A 16,311-nucleotide genomic window follows, 5' to 3' on the forward strand; every position below is an offset into this window, starting at 1 on the left:
AAACCCCTAGAGGATAACATGGGAGAAAACTAGGAAGTGAGTTTGATGGTGAAGTCTTTATAAACACCAAAAAGCACAAGTCATGAAAATGAATTGCTGAGGCCTTAATTCCAATTTTTCTGTTTTATGAAAGGTAATGTTATTGATGAGGAAGGTCTTAGCTCAAAAAATAAAAATGCAAGCCACAAACTGTCACAAAGAATTTTGCAACAAAATATCATCATGTCATAGAAACACTGCAACAAAAACAAAGGAATGGTTTCAAAATCACACAATGAAATGGAACAAAGAAGAAAACTATACTGCCCCATATGTGACTAAAGAAAACACACAGACGACAAATACATGTATAAAAATTACACAATCACTCCGTGTGGTCATGAAATGCACAGGAAAGTAATGGGGAGGCTTCAGTACAACTTATTGAAGTGGCTAAAACTGAAACTGACACTATTAAAAGCTGACGAGGATGGAGACTAATGGTCTCACATCCATTGATGCAAGAATGACCAGGACAGCCCCTCAGAAGGCAATAAGCCACTTCAGGCAATGCTAAGCATAACCCTGCTCGACCACTGTGTGTCTTCACGCTTGCGAGTGCACTGAGAATCGTCCACTCAAGGACCCGGATGCGGTATGAAAGACAAAATGCTATTTGCAGGGAGGTGGCCAGAGAGTAACTTTAAGATCAGAAGTTAACTGTCTGTGGTTCTTCACCTATGGGTGAGCTGCTATACAATTTCTCATCCACACAGCGTGTCAACTGATAATGTCACCATGCAGATCTTGTCCATACATTTTAGATTTCATGGGTACAGCTTCCCTGACATATACAAATGTCACAGTCTCACAGCAGACATCCTGGTCCCCTGGCTATTAATCTTTCTGCCCCCTTCTCTGAGCCTTAGGTATAAGGGCTGGGTTGTGATGTGTCAACGGGGCCTGGGTACCACACTGAGCATCATGTCAAACAGACAACTGTCACATGTTCTTTCCCATGTGTGGAATTTAAAAGTTACATAAAAGTAAAAGTACATGAAAAGTAAGAAGAGTGTAACAGAAGGGAACAGATGGTAAACTAGACCAGAGCACAGGGAGACAGTCACAATAAGACTGTTACTCTGTAACATTTCTTACTTTTAAAAGGTATTTCACCGTAAGAATAATACTGTTAATGATTTAATGAATAATGTTTATTTCACAGATCGATTCTTTGAAATACTTATTATAAAAACTGAGTCACATAGAGATAATATAAACATTCTTATAACCACTTTGTGACATATTTCATTGTTAAAATTCTATACATAAAAAGTCACCTTTAATTCTCTTGAAAGCTGTAATTAAAAACTACTCATGAAAAAAATAAGTCTGGTTTTAAAAATGTGGCCTAGAGCATTAAAAAGAATACACCCCAAATAATTTTATGTATCCAGTATAGCCTTAACACCAAAATATTAATATGAAAAAAATCCTAAAAGCATGATTCTATTTCATGTTAACAAAGATTTTTAGTTGCTTATCAAAATATTAGCTAACAAGAAACCAATAGTAATATTTGACTAATATTAATTTGGGTTACTAAAATAAATCATAATTAGCCAAATTACTTTGATAACAAACTCTCAAAGGGGTTTTGTTAAAAGCTGTCAGCAAAACAAAAAACAAATAATAAAGATTTGTTCCCACCATATTTTCTGATATTTTTATTGATTATTTTGGAATCTCACAGAATACACACTTCTGTATACATACACGACCTTGTGAATTCAAACAGTGTTGCTTGCGTGTATGTAAGGCTAGCCTCTTGGGACTAAATAAGCAATCAGGTAGCTCATCTTTGGAGAAGACAAGCCTTCTCAGCAGTCTTTAACTGCCTGTAGTTCATGTATGGGTATGCAAGATTCTCATCCACACTGCCATGTCATCTGATGATGTCATCACACAGATCTTGTTCAAAAGCAGAGCTTCCGTGACATAAACAGATGTTATTGTCTCATAGCAGACTATCTGCCCCTCTGGCTATTAATCTTTCTGCCCCCTTTGAGCCTTAGGTGTAAGGGTTGTGTTTCGATGTGTCAATTGGGGCTGGGTAACAGACTTTATGTTATTCTCTTAAATTTGAATAGTTGATTTCTGCAGTGGCCTCTGTGGTAGTTTGAATAAGAATGGCCCCCAAAGGCTCATATATTTGAATGCTTGGTCATCACAGGGTGGAACTATTTAGAAGGATTAGGAGGTGTGGCCTTGTTGGAGTAGGTGCGGCCTTGTTGAGTGGGTGTGGCTTTGATGGGGTAGGTGTGGCTTTGTTGAGTAAATGTTGCCTTGTTGGGGTAGATATGGCCTTGCTGAAGTAGGTGTGGCTGTCCTGGAGGTAATGTGTTACTAGGGCCGCCAATCCAATTAGCTGCTGGTTACCCCAACAATATATGTGCCACTATTACATTACTGTGGCTATATTGGACAGCTGGGCATATGGTTCCTGGTCTTTGCAACTGGGTAGGACTACTGACTGCTTTTTCCCATGGCAGCTTACACAGCAACCTTGGTTACTATGAGAGCTAGTCTTCAAGGAGGTCTCGAGGATATATACAGCTGATACTTCTAAGTCCTAAGTTTCAGCACCTTAACTACAAGGACTCACCTTAGTTCACAGAGGAAAGCAGGCACAATGGCTATCCTTTGTGGTTTTGAGAATCTCTTGGAGTCTCTGACCAACAAGCCAAAATGAGGTGCCCCACTGCCTGGCCCTGAGGCTTTTGTTAGATAGTCTGTCTCTTGGGGGATCATATAACCCCAAATGATATAACTTTATTTAAATTTTACACTCTCACACACTTACACACACATGAAAACACACATACACACATACATACATACACATACATGTACACATACATATATATACATACATACACACATACACACACACATATACACAAATACACACACATACACATAACATAAATACACAAATACACATATACACAAGCACACACATTCACATACACATATATACACATTCACACACATATACACACATATTCACATACACACACATTCACACACACACACACACACACATTCACACACCACACACATGTACACACATATTCACATACACATACATTCACACACACACACACACACACACACACACACACACACACACACACACACATTCACACACCACACTCCCTCCAGAGCACCTGTGTCCTTTACCCTCTTCTCTAGAGTTCTTCCTCCGCTCTCTTGGTCTTTTCCATTTTCCTGGTTTCTACAGTGACTCTGGGTTATATACTGATATCTGAAGACTTGGAGCCAGGATCCACAAATGAGAAAGAACATGTACCATCTGTCTTTGTGGCTCTGTGTTATCTCACTCTGTGTAGCTATTGTTTAATTCTATCCACTTACCTGCACATATCATTTAATTGTTCTTTACAACTAAACAGAATGCCATTGAGTGTTAACTGTCATTAACCATTCGTTAGCTGGAGAACAGTTGGGCTATTTCCACTGAGTAGCTACTGCAACTAGAGAAGCAGTGGGCAGAGCTGAGGAAGAGTGCGTGGAAAGTCATGGAGCCCTGCAGGGACCTGACACGGAGTAGCAGGGCTGTCTCAGGATAGACTTGGTTTGGGGACTCAGACAACCGGTTCTCTGCATAGGTCTCTAGCGGCTGCCCCGGCTGGTTCCCCGTGCCCGCAGCCTCACCAACAGGTGCTGCTGTCGTCGTCATCGTCTTAGTCATCATGGTCGTTCTGTCCAAGGCGAGATGACACCTCAGAGCAGGTGCCATCTGCGTATTCTAGCCGCCGAGGATGCCACTTCTGAACTCAGCCATTTTTAATTCTCCTTTTGAAAACTCTCTTCAGATCCACAATTTTAGTTGTTGGGTTTTTTTTAGTTGATTTTTTTTTTTTTTTGTTTCTTAATACTTTGTATATCCTGATATTAATCCTCTATTAGACTTATATCTGACGGACTCTCCCACACTCCTCAGGCTTCGTCTTCACGTGGTCGACTGTTTGCTTTGCGGTGCAGAAGCAGTTTAGTTTTATTAGGTCCCATTTGTCAATTGTTGGCTGTGGTTCCTGAGCGGACGGAGCCACGTTCAGAATCTTCCTGCGCCTCGATTCTTTCCAGCAACTTCAGTGTTTCAAGTTGACGTTGAAGCCCTTGATCCGTCTGAAGTTGGGTTTTGTATGAAGTAAGAGATATGCATCTAAGTTCATTCTTCTGTAGTGTGGGCATTATTAAATCACCCGAGTACTGGTTTCACAAAACCCACACGCACACAGCTCCTTCTGGAGACCCACTGAAAATGTTTCCTTAAGTCTGAGAACTGAGGGAGATGCCTACAAAGCATTTTAGCAAAAACAAAAATACTTACACAGATAATTACTAAAATCAGCAACCCTGACATAAAACATTAGTCTTATTTTCAGAAAGATAAAAACAGAAAAAAATGCAGTATTCACTGGATGTATAGTACCCTCCCCGAAGTTAATAGATCCCTTCACATTAAAATGTGACCTCATTTGGAAATGGAGTTTCTGCAAATGTTTTGTTCTATGGTAAAATGAAGTCACAATTTACGTTATATAAATGAAGTTATATTAATATTAGATTCACATGAACTAAATTCACTGACTGGAGTCTTTGCAAAGCAAATCACATATAAACAGAGTTTAGGTTAGAAGGATATAGTTACATGAAAGAAAGCCCAGGATGCACTAGATGCTGGAAAGCAGAGACCATTTCCTGGGGCCTTGGCCAGGATCACAGTTCTGCTGCACACGCTCCAGAACAAAGACACCCACACTCTCAACGTCAGCTATAAGAAACTACATTGCTGGAGGTAAAGACACAAGGCTCATGGTCAGATGCAGCTTTAAGAAAGGGATACGAGGGTCCAGAGGGACAGCTCAGGGGTAAGGGTTCTGCACTGCTGCCACACCCATAGAGTTGAGTCCAATCCCAGAACTCATGTGGTATGAAGAGGGAACCAACTCCCCCAGGCTATCCTCTCCCCTCCATAAGCACACTGCAGCCTTTACACATGCACACACACTGCAGCCTTTACACATGCAAACACACTGCAGTCTTTACACATGGACACACACTGCAGTCTTTACACATACACACGCACTGCAGCCTTTACACATGCACACACACTGCAGTCTTTACACATGCACACACACTGCAGCCTTTACACATGCACACACACTGCAGCCTTCACACATGCACACACACTGCAGCCTTTACACATACACACACACTGCAGTCTTCATACATGCTCACACACTGCAGCTTTCACACATACACACACACTGCAGCCTTCACAAGTACACTCGCACTGCAGCCTTCACACATACATACACACTGGAGCCTTCACACATACACACACACTGCAGTCCATACACATGCACACACACTGCAGCCTTCACACATGCACAGACACTGCAGCCTTCACACATACACACACACTGCAGCCTTCACACATACACACACACTGCAGCCTTCACACATGCACAGACACTGCAGCCTTCACACATACACACACACTGCAGCCTACACACATGCACAGATACTGAAGCCTTCACACATACACACACACTGCAGCCTGCACACATGCACACGCACTGCAGTCCATACACATGCACACACACTGCAGCCTTCACACATGCACAGACACTGCAGCCTTCACACATACACACACACTGCAGCCTTCACACATGCACACACACACACTAAGATAAGTGTAAGTTCGAACCATAAAAATTTGAAAAAAGCATGAAAATATTAATCACCTAGGTATAATTTTGTTATTAATGTTTTCCACACTATATACAAAGGGATGAACTGTTATCAACCGACACCCAGGGAATATTTATTGCATAAACACACACACACACACACACACACACACACTCACACACACAAGCTCTTACAGCATAGACACACACAGAAACACAAACAGAAGCTTCTACTGGACACTGATATATAAGCTCTTACTGGACACAAACAGACACATTTACACACATGCACACACTCACCCATATAAGCTTACCTACCTAGACTGAAAAATAAATGTGAAACTAGTTATCAAAATTTGAAAATGACTTATAAAAATATAAAACATTGTAGTGTTATTTAAGCAGTATACAAATCACAGCTAATAAAAGACAAAATTTGCTTCTTTGACTATATACATGTAATTATATTTATCAACTAATAACAAATGAATAGAAAGGCAATTCACACTCTGAGAAAGCATGATTGCAGAATACAAAATAAACCAATACTGCAAAGAGATATACACAATCGATCAAATATAATAAAATGGGCAGAATATTTGCCCAAAATTTAAAAGTACTTTATGACAATCAATGTAAGAAGATATTCTACATTATTAGTAAAGAAAAAAATGCAAATTAAAATCTAAACTGGAGGGCAAAGGATGGCTCACTAGTGAAAGCCAGAGGCTGCCTGTGATTGGGGGATGGAGGACGGAGAAGAGCAATTCCTAATCGGCCGAATCAGTAAACACCAGGTTCAAGGAGAGACCCTATCTCAAAATAAAGTGGAGAATAAAATAGAAGCTCAATGCTAGCGTCTGATCTCTGTATATATGCGTGCACATGTGCACAGGAGTATGTGCATGCACAAAAGTATCCACACTATCCACACCATATATAAGTAAGGGATGAATGGATGGATGGACAGATAGACAGACAGACAGACAGACAGCAAAATAAAAGAAAACAAAACAAAGTCTAGTCACCATTTCCCACAATCAACAGCAACAAAACAAACTTTTCCTAGGAAACGATGTGAAATCCTGGGAAGACTATACATCGATGTGAGAGTTCTCGTTCATCAACGCAGAAGAGAAATGAGTAGACGAACAAATTGGAATGCGATCTGGGTAAAACTGGATCTAATACCACTCTCCAGGATCACGAATTTGTAGTCTAAGTAATCAAATGAGGAATCCGGGTGCAGACTAACAGACTGAGTAAGAGCATCGAGAGACCTCGGTTGCTCACTCAAGCCATGTGTCCAAACACAGGGCTGAAAATGCTGAACAACCTATGCCACAGTACAACTCCTCACGAGTCACAACATCCTTCCCACAATCCTTCACTTCCCCTGCCCAGCCCTCCCCCTCCTCCCACGTGATCACTCCGTGTATCTATCATCTGCAAATCAAACGTCCTGTAGCTGGCTTTGTGTTTCCAGCCAGTGACTTTACTCTCATTTCACTGAGAAGGAAGAGAACTGAGCGTTGTCTAAGTTCCCAAAGCCTTTCCTGCATGTGTGGTCCTGCCGTCTGCCGTCTCCTGTCGCTAAGAACAGAAAGCGCCTGCTCCCCGTTGGTGCTCCCTTCCACTGCTGCTTTTGCAAACACTCCTCTAGCAAAGTGCTCCCTTTCTTGAAAGTGCTCCCTTTCTTCCGGTTTTTTACATGTTTAATCTGTCCAGGCCAGGCTACAAACACAATCATTTCTCCAACCTTAAAAACGATCCTCTCTTGAGTCACTTCTCTGACCACTACCACTATTAACACATTTCCTTTATATTCCAACTCCTCTAAAGTTGTTCATAGATTTCATCTAATAAACAGCTTGATAACCACTCAATGAAGCATTCGGTGAAAGAGGCTCGGACGTGTATTCCGTATACATATAAGTGTGGTCATCAGTATCAACTTAAATGTGATTTGCCTAATAGCCACCTTACAAAGCTGTCTACACACACACACACACACACACACACACACACACAGAAAATACTGACAGGTTCCTACTGTCAGGTAGAGCAGATCTGTAAAGCACTGTCATGAACGGTCTCATTCAACAAGGTTAAGTGGTGAAAGCTGTGATGACGGAGGTGAAGCCCTTTGGAAAGCATCAGTCAGGACAACACAGAAACAAGAATCTACCTGGAGGAGTGAGAAACTCTCTTCCCCTGTGAACAGTGAGACCTACCATAAGAGCTGCTTATGAAGTACAGTGCAGCAGCTTTGAGCAGACCCTGAACTTTGATGCCTCAGTCCTTTCCCAACAGTGAAAATTAAAATGTCTGGTAACTAGACATTAAAATATGAGCCTCTTTTAACAGATCAAATTATCACAAATTAGTAACTTATAATAGTAAACCACAGAAGTGGTATCAAACAGATGCCTATTTGTTAAATAAGTTATAAAACGAGACACTATCTTAGTTTTTCCCTACTATGCCTGAGATATGTGGTTGTTTTCTTTTGTTAGGAATGTTTCCATTAGATACATGATTTTAGGCTGCTTGTTTTCTTTCAGAGATTTAGAAGCACTGTGTCTTCTGGGTTCCATGTTTTCAGTTAAGAAGCTGTCTGCTGGAAACAGAAGCAGAACTGTTTACTGCATAAGTAATAAGATTATCAAGTAGGGTTCAGCTCCCCAAAACCCAAACAAAAGCCAGGGGGTGTGGTCAGGGGTGGTCAGGGTGCGGCCAAGGGTTGGTGAGTCAGTGTGGTCATTGGTGTGGCCAGGTGGTGTGGTCTGTGGTTGTGATGAAGGTGTGGCTGAGTGGATGTGCTCAGGGGGTGTAGCCAGGTGGCTGTGGTCGGTGGGTATGACAACCCACCTGAATTCCAGTGCTCAAAAGGTGGAAGACACAGCCAGAGGGTCCTTAGAGTAAGCAGACCAGCTAGGCGAGCTGTATCAGCGAAGTCTGTGTTGAGCTAAGAGGCACTTTCTCAACAAATACAGTAAATGGTGATGTGTGAGAAAGACTCCCTGGCTCCAACTTCAAAACTCCACAGGCATGCACACATAAAAGCATGTGCGCAAACGTGTGGGCCTACCACAGGAAAACATACACACACACACACCATGCACACACCATGCACACACACACACACACCATGCACACACACACACACCATGCACACACACACACACACACACCATGCACACACACACACACTCCATGCACACACACACACACACACACACACACACCATGCACACACACACACACACACACACACACACACCATGCACACAGATTACAGAACAAGAAAATCTGTCAGTTGCCAGTCCGTTATGGCTGCCTCCTCCGCAGGGAAGCGCAGTTCCTCTTTGGCTTCATTCTGAGGGAGTTTTACTACAATTGTATTAATTTCCCTCGCCCTTGGCCTCAGGAAGCGGCATCATTATGTGGCCTGATCTCTTGTGTCATGTTTAGAATATTGTTATTCATTTCCCAAAGGAAGTCTCACAACCCCTGCTCTCTCTAGACAATGCAGAAAATGAGGCATAGGCTAAGAGTGAAAGGGTAATAAATCACCACATAATAAACAATTTTCCTAAGTGCACTCAAGCAACGTCAACAGACACGCTCATTGTCTTAAAGCAGAAAGCATCATTTCCCAGATTCTGAAAAACAAAACAATTACAATGAGAATTGCATTTTTAAACTCTAAATGCAAAAAGATAAATTAAAAAAAAAAAAAAACAGTGTTTCTAGAAGAAAACAAATGTTAGGGCTATAGATGCACCTTACATTGAGCAAAAAGAGACAGATGAGCCCTGAAGAGAATTCCAAGCAATATATTAACTGGGGTCCCACGAACCAAAATGTCACTGAGCCACCTGTGCTCTCTACCTTGCCAGCGGCAATGCTGACATCAGCTGCGGCGAGAACACGGCCTTCCCTGCTGTGGGGACCCGGAGGTGCTTCAGTAGCACATCCCGCGGGCAGTGGGTGTGTGCACCTCGAAATGAGTGAGTGTGCAAAGGCCAGTGCAGATGTTATGAAGAAATGAAAAATGTGTCTTAACATGACAAGCTTTGCATTGCATCCAAATTATTTGACAAAGCTGAAAAAATGATTTTGTAAATTTAATAAATATTTTAAAATACAAGTGCAAACCCCAGACGTAAGGAACTAAAGCTTCAGACTGCGTCGGTGAACAATATCACGGATTTAAAGCAAATGTATCAGAAGTGCTTGCAGGCATCTCTATGGGATCAGAGAAGTTTTAAACTATACATTTCATACCTGGGGAACTTATTATTTTGTATTATTGCTGCATGACAATGCATCGTAGTTATCATTAAGGGTTTAAAGGTTCAAAAACTTTCCTGTGGCATCCTATACCAACCACAACCTTCTATACCTAGCCACCACTGTGTAGATATAAAATATTATGACACGGCAGGACTCACGCTCATGGGGGCTCACAGGGTTGTGACAGCGCACACAAGGCCTGCTCAGGTTTGAACCAGACACAATCACAGCAAGAAGTGAGCACAAAGTCCCACCCTAACTAAGGAGCTGTCTGCAACTGATGCCTGCTGTGAGAGGAGGTCAGGGTGTCCGCGGTGTCATGACCCTGGGCACATCAAGCACACTCCTGGGTCCACACTGTTCCCAGAGGTTTCCCAACACTAAACGAATTCACGGCTATTGTATGTGACCCTTGTGTTTTGGTTTGGGTATTTCTGGGAGTTTGGGTGGTTGTTTGCTGGTTTTGATTTGGTTTGGTTTGGGTTTTTACTGAGAGAGAAAAAGAACATGAAGTTGAAGGGGAGGAAGGCGAGGAGGGTCTGGGAGCAGTGGGAAGGGGAAGGATGATAAAATGTCAATAAAGACGCTGTTGCCACCGTCACCTCCCGTCTCCATCGGTCCCTCCGGCTACTCACCAGGTCCTGCTGTTGACTTCATACTTATACAGGTCATCCACCAGCCCATATTTGTTGCCGGGCAATGCTTTATAGCCTCCGTGAACATACATGGACTTAGTCACTTCGTCATACACACTCGTGTGGCCATACCCGCCTTGCACAATAGCTCCTTTAGTGTCCGGAACTAGCCAAGTGTTTGACGCTAGTGGGGAAAATAAATGATGATGTTCAAGTAGCAGCAATGTGACAACCACACCATAAACCCGCCAGTTAACCCTCATGGCACGTTCCCGTGAGCACAGAGCGCTGCCTGACACCGGTACTGATCTAAGAAGCTACAGTGGGGATAAGGCAGGAAGTGTCCCGTGTGCCCCATAATAAATTCTGAAACTGAAAATCCAAGTTTTGTATTTATTAAGTAGGAGAAAATTTACTGATATTATTATGTTATTCAAAAATAGTACTTAATAAAATAAAGTATAAATTATATACAAATTTATATCAGCACCTTCTATGTGACAAACTTTGAATAAGCTAGTGATAAAATAACAGAGAAAAATATTAAATGACAGGGCCGTCTGTTTTCATGTATGTGAGTACACTGTTGCTGTCTTCAGACACACCAGAAGAGGGCGTCAGATCTCATTACAGATGGCTGTGAGCCACCATGTGGTTGCTGGAAACTGAACTCAGGACCGCTGGAAGAACAGTCAGTGCTCTTAACGACTGAGCCATCTCTCCAGCCAGACCACTACCCTTAAACCCATGCTAAATGAGCAAACTTTTAGACTATGCTGGTCCTAAAACCTAAAGTTCTAGTATTCTCCTGACTGTAATATTGTTTGGTTCTACAAACAGGCGCAGTGGTATGCATTTTGAAGGGAGAAGAAGACAGTCCTCTGCGCCTGTAGCAGCAGACAACCAGGTGGCTGCTGGGAACCGAACTCTGGTCCTCCGCAGAAGCAAGTGCTCTTGGCGTGAGCTGGCTCTCCAGCCCAGCAGCTGTTATGAGAGGACACTAAAGCCCCCCGGACCGTGGTCTGGGGACTTAATGACTCTGGAGTCTGTTAGCAACATCTGGCCACTGTTGTGTGCTCTTTACTGTGTGGTTTTCAGGGTGAGAGCTCTTTAACTTTCTGACATCAGACACCTGGGCATTCCAACTGCTGCTTGAAGGCTCTTGGACACAGCAGTAAATCTTAGCAGGAAACACAATTTGAAAGAAAAGTTGATCTTAACTTGTACTGATACAATACACAGAATTTTTTGAATGCTCATGATTTCCATAAACTCAAAAATCCTAATTCATCTCACTTCTATGCAAACAAGAAAACAGAAATCAAACAAGAATACTATTATAAATTCATCTATACATAGTATTTTGGTTGTAGAACAAGCCAAAAAAAACTGAATTACAGATAATTTTTTAATTCACCAAAACTCCATTTGCCATTCAGACAGATTACTCCTAACTGAGGACAAAACTCTACCGGTTACCACATGCGTGAGCTACCAAGCAGCCCGGCTGGACATTCCCAGTGCATGGCTGCTTCTGACCACGCACACGGAGTCGCATCTGAGTGAGACCGGGAAACGCACCTTCCTCACACGTAGGTTCTCACTATCAACACGGCCCACGAAGGAGCAGTCTCACTGAGACTACATTCAAACTCTGCAAGGTCACCTATGTTGGTCACATAAAAGCCAAGAACTGGAGCTCATTAGTTAGAGATATCAAAAAATAAGAATATTTAAACAGCAACTATAAGATGAATGTTTGTGGACAAATTAAAATTAGCAATAACAACAAAAATTACCACTATTTGAAAATGTCATAAGGAATGGAGGGTGGGGTATTCTAGAAACACAAACACACACACACACACACACACACACACACACACACACACACAGCAATAGAGAAAATCGTGGATAAACTGAGCAGGTCACCTCCGCAAGCTAAACAACAATCTCTTTTAAAATCCAGCAGTTTATTCTTGAGAATCTACCTTGAAGTAGCTAGAGGCCCAACAATAAGACAAAGAGCATGATACAAAAAAGAAAATCCTAAAATTCATAAACTACAAAGACATGAGGTAATTTCAGCTTTTGGTCCATAGGTAAATTCCAAAGCAACAGCACCATCTGTTGGAATGCCTCATAGCTTAAAATATTTGAACAAGAGCATGTTTATCTGGCTAAGAGACATACCCAAATATTAAAGGACAAAATTTTAGCACAACCAAAGAGATTATATGCAAAAACCATTATGAACACAATTCGTCTTATAATCCCAATCTAAATAAGTTTACATTTTGACCAAATAATTGGGAGATTAAGATAAGAAATCTTCCAAGCACTAGCGAAACGGCACTGCTTAAGACACTCACAGATGTGGTATTCCTGTACACTGCTGGTGTAGCCGTAGAGGGCAGAATAACCAAATATCACAATCATGACAACGTCCCCGCTCTCCAGCTCCATGATGTGTGCCGAGTGTCCCTCCACAGCATACTGCTGACGGTGCCCAAGGACAGTGGGGCTCTTTGTGCTCCACGACTGGCTGTGCACATTAAACACCCAGAGTTCGTCGGTGACATTACCGTCACTTGTCCCCATTCTGCCCCCGTACATAAAGATGTTTTCCTGTAGGTTGAGACGCACATGTCAGTGAACAAAACAGTGATCTCTCAGCAACATGCGTCGGTTCTTTAAGACTTTATTCACGCGTGACATTTTAGTAACTGCCTGCAGCACACCTAAGACAGCGCTTATAAAAAGTCTGGTGGGAACCCAACAGTGGTGATGAAGGGGAATCTTAGCTATGGCTCCAAACGTTGCATTAATACATCTTACTTTAAATGTTCACATTATACACTCTATTGAGTATCTTTCTGTTTAAAAACACATCAGAAATGCAGTGTTAAACGTGTGCTGGCTTTATGGCTCCTACATCAGAAAAACAGCGCCGACTTCCTAACACCTGAATGACCGGGTCTCTAATGGTCATGTTTTAATTATATTACCTACGTGAATTGTCCTTGCCATTCTCAACAATGCAGTGTTTTCCAGCACTAGTCACCAAAAACACGGGCCTCTGTACATCATCAAAGCGCATTTTATTACCATTTATGACTGTGGGAAAATACCACATACCTTCAACACTTACAGATGTCTCAAGTATTTTATTCACAGTTGATTCACTTCGGTGATGCAAAAATGTTATAGGGCACTGTGTTTCAGCAAAAACTAAAATGATGTTTTCTTCAATTTGATATAAGTTATCTAAGGAAAGCACTGAACTAAAATTATACTTAATGGTGAAATGTAAGAGAGATTCCCTGGAGACCAAGCATAAGATAAGGATGCCTACTTTGTCATTTCTATTAAAAGGTCCACCAAGGGCAGATAAGCAAGAACTAATAAGGACCCAGATAAAACAAAATGGAAGACAATTTCGACCAGCAGATCATATCACCTTCTGTATAAAAGAGCCTATGAAATGAAGTTAGCCAGTGGGTTCTGTTACATTGTAGCGTGAGGTCAAAGTGCATGTTCATCTGCATACTTAGCAAAGCAATTATAATGAACACCAAAAAGTACAAAGTACTCAGGAATCAATCTACAAAAGTATTCAGAGCTGAAGTTATAAAAACACAGCTGAAATTTAGAGATATAAATGGAAAGATGCTCCACGTTTACAGCTGAGCAGATGTTCGCTGAGATGACAAAGATCTCCAAGTCTGGATACAGACTCAGCTCGATCTCTGTGAGAACTCTCCGTAGAAACAGAAATGTCATTCTAAGAGTCACCTATCATAGCAACGGTTGCAGAAAAGCAGACCAATCTGTACAAGCAAAGAGACTTCCTTAAAACGATACAAGCAGGTCTGAAGACAGCGTGGTTTGACAGACATCAGCACGAGAGAGCCAGGGGCTCAGCGATGCACTGGTAATAAAGGATGAATGTTCTTGTGCTCTGACTACTCAGTGAGAAATGTGGGAACACAGACACAGGCAAAGCAGTGAGGCTAGACCCTCACTGCTCACCATACCCTGAGTTTTTAAAAATGGATGAAATAGATAAATAAATGTAAGAGGCAAAGCTATGAAGGCAAGGGGGAAGGCAAGGGGGAAGCTGCCTCTCTGTGACACAAAGAACGCCCTACATAAAGCAATGTTATAAAGTTGGTTCTAGTAGAGCTCTAATCGTGAACCTTTGGTCTAGCAGCTCTAATTGTGAGCCTCGTGGTTTATTATTGGTCTCATGGAGTGCTTGAAACAAATCTGAGGTCTACCATTTCTCTAACACAAATTCTTAAGACAACAACCAAAATGTTTGTAAGCAGGAGACCCACCTGATAGAGAGCAAGGGAATGTCCGTATCTCTGAAGAGGGCCCCTTGATACAGCACCTACATTCCATATACTGCTTTCTAAATCGTAACTAAAAACAGAGCAGACTACGTTAGCAAGCTAAAACTTCTTTTCACTTCTTAGTCTGTGTGTATGCTTCTTTACTTTAATCCAAATTCTCTTTAAATTCTGAAGGCCACATAACAAACGATTTTATAGACCATACTAAAACTTGTCAATAAAGCTTCAGTTCAGAAATGTCTCCTCTTGCTGGGCAGTGGTGGCCATGCCTTTAATCCTAGCACTTGGAGGCAGAGGAGGGCAGAGGCCTGCCTGGTCTACAGAGTGAGTTCCAGGATAGCTGGGGTTACAGACAAAAACCCTTTCTCAAAAACCAAAACAAAACAAAAAAAGGAAAGGAACATCTGCTCTTAAGGTTTAACACTTTAACATACAATACCCAGGACTCAGGAGATGCCCCCATGGCTACAAGTCCCTGTATAGGCAAAGGACCCGTCTGTACCTCCAGTTCTAGGGGAAGCAAAGTCCTCTCCTGACTGCCACAGGCACCAGGCATGCACAGGCGCACACACATACATGTAAGCAAACACCCATACATATAAAATAAAATTTAAAACACTAAATCTTCAAAGCTTTAAACAGATACATAAACTTGAGTAGACCACTCATTGCTAGAATTAGTCTAATTGCATTTAATAACTGCAATGAATTGAATACCTTATAAATAGTAAGTTCTTCACTTTCAACTTATAAAATCCAGTTTTCCTTAGAAACAGATAAAACTCCCCCACTTCCCTTTTTACTTTTGCTTTTGATATTAATGCTTATATATGTGTAGGGGGTGGACAATTTACTTGCTAATAACTCTTTTAAATTGTGCAAAATAAATCTAGTAGTAAACAGAATTTTATAAAAGTAAGCTAGTCTTGTATCGTGTAACACCAAAGTATGGCTTCTGGAACCTGTTGTGTATGAACTGAAATTCTACACCGCGAATCTGAAGGGTTAGGGCTCTGAGCTAAGGCTGGAACCGTGGCCACACTCCACACTGGATCTTAGTTTGGGAAAACCGCCAGCAGGAGCCTGAAGTAAATAGAGTGCTGCTTTCAGAGGAGAGCGCCAGGAACCCCAAACACTCCAACAATGCCCCCATCCTTGTGTTTGCTAGCTTGTTTCCTTTTGTCTTACTAGATCAGCAAATGTGTGTCAAATGGGATTAACAACAACAACAAAACCCACTGTGACCTCACCTCCCTT

The 16,311-nt window shown here is 41.8% G+C and overlaps 1 protein-coding gene across 1 annotated transcript in view; it reads right to left on the bottom strand.

The window, feature by feature from the left end:
- Positions 1 to 16,311, bottom strand: part of ATRNL1 (attractin like 1) — a 494,725-nt gene that overhangs the window by 437,961 nt on the left and 40,453 nt on the right. Inside the window, exons 7-9 of the mRNA XM_080912593.1 lie at positions 15,037 to 15,124; positions 13,069 to 13,324; positions 10,697 to 10,880 (exon numbers count right to left, since the gene is read on the bottom strand). Coding sequence (XP_080768719.1) covers positions 10,697 to 10,880; positions 13,069 to 13,324; positions 15,037 to 15,124 — 528 coding nt within the window. The remainder of the gene's footprint in view (positions 1 to 10,696; positions 10,881 to 13,068; positions 13,325 to 15,036; positions 15,125 to 16,311) is intronic.

This window comes from Micromys minutus (assembly GCF_963924665.1).
Source record: "Micromys minutus genome assembly, chromosome: 2".
Lineage (NCBI taxonomy): Eukaryota > Metazoa > Chordata > Mammalia > Rodentia > Muridae > Micromys > Micromys minutus.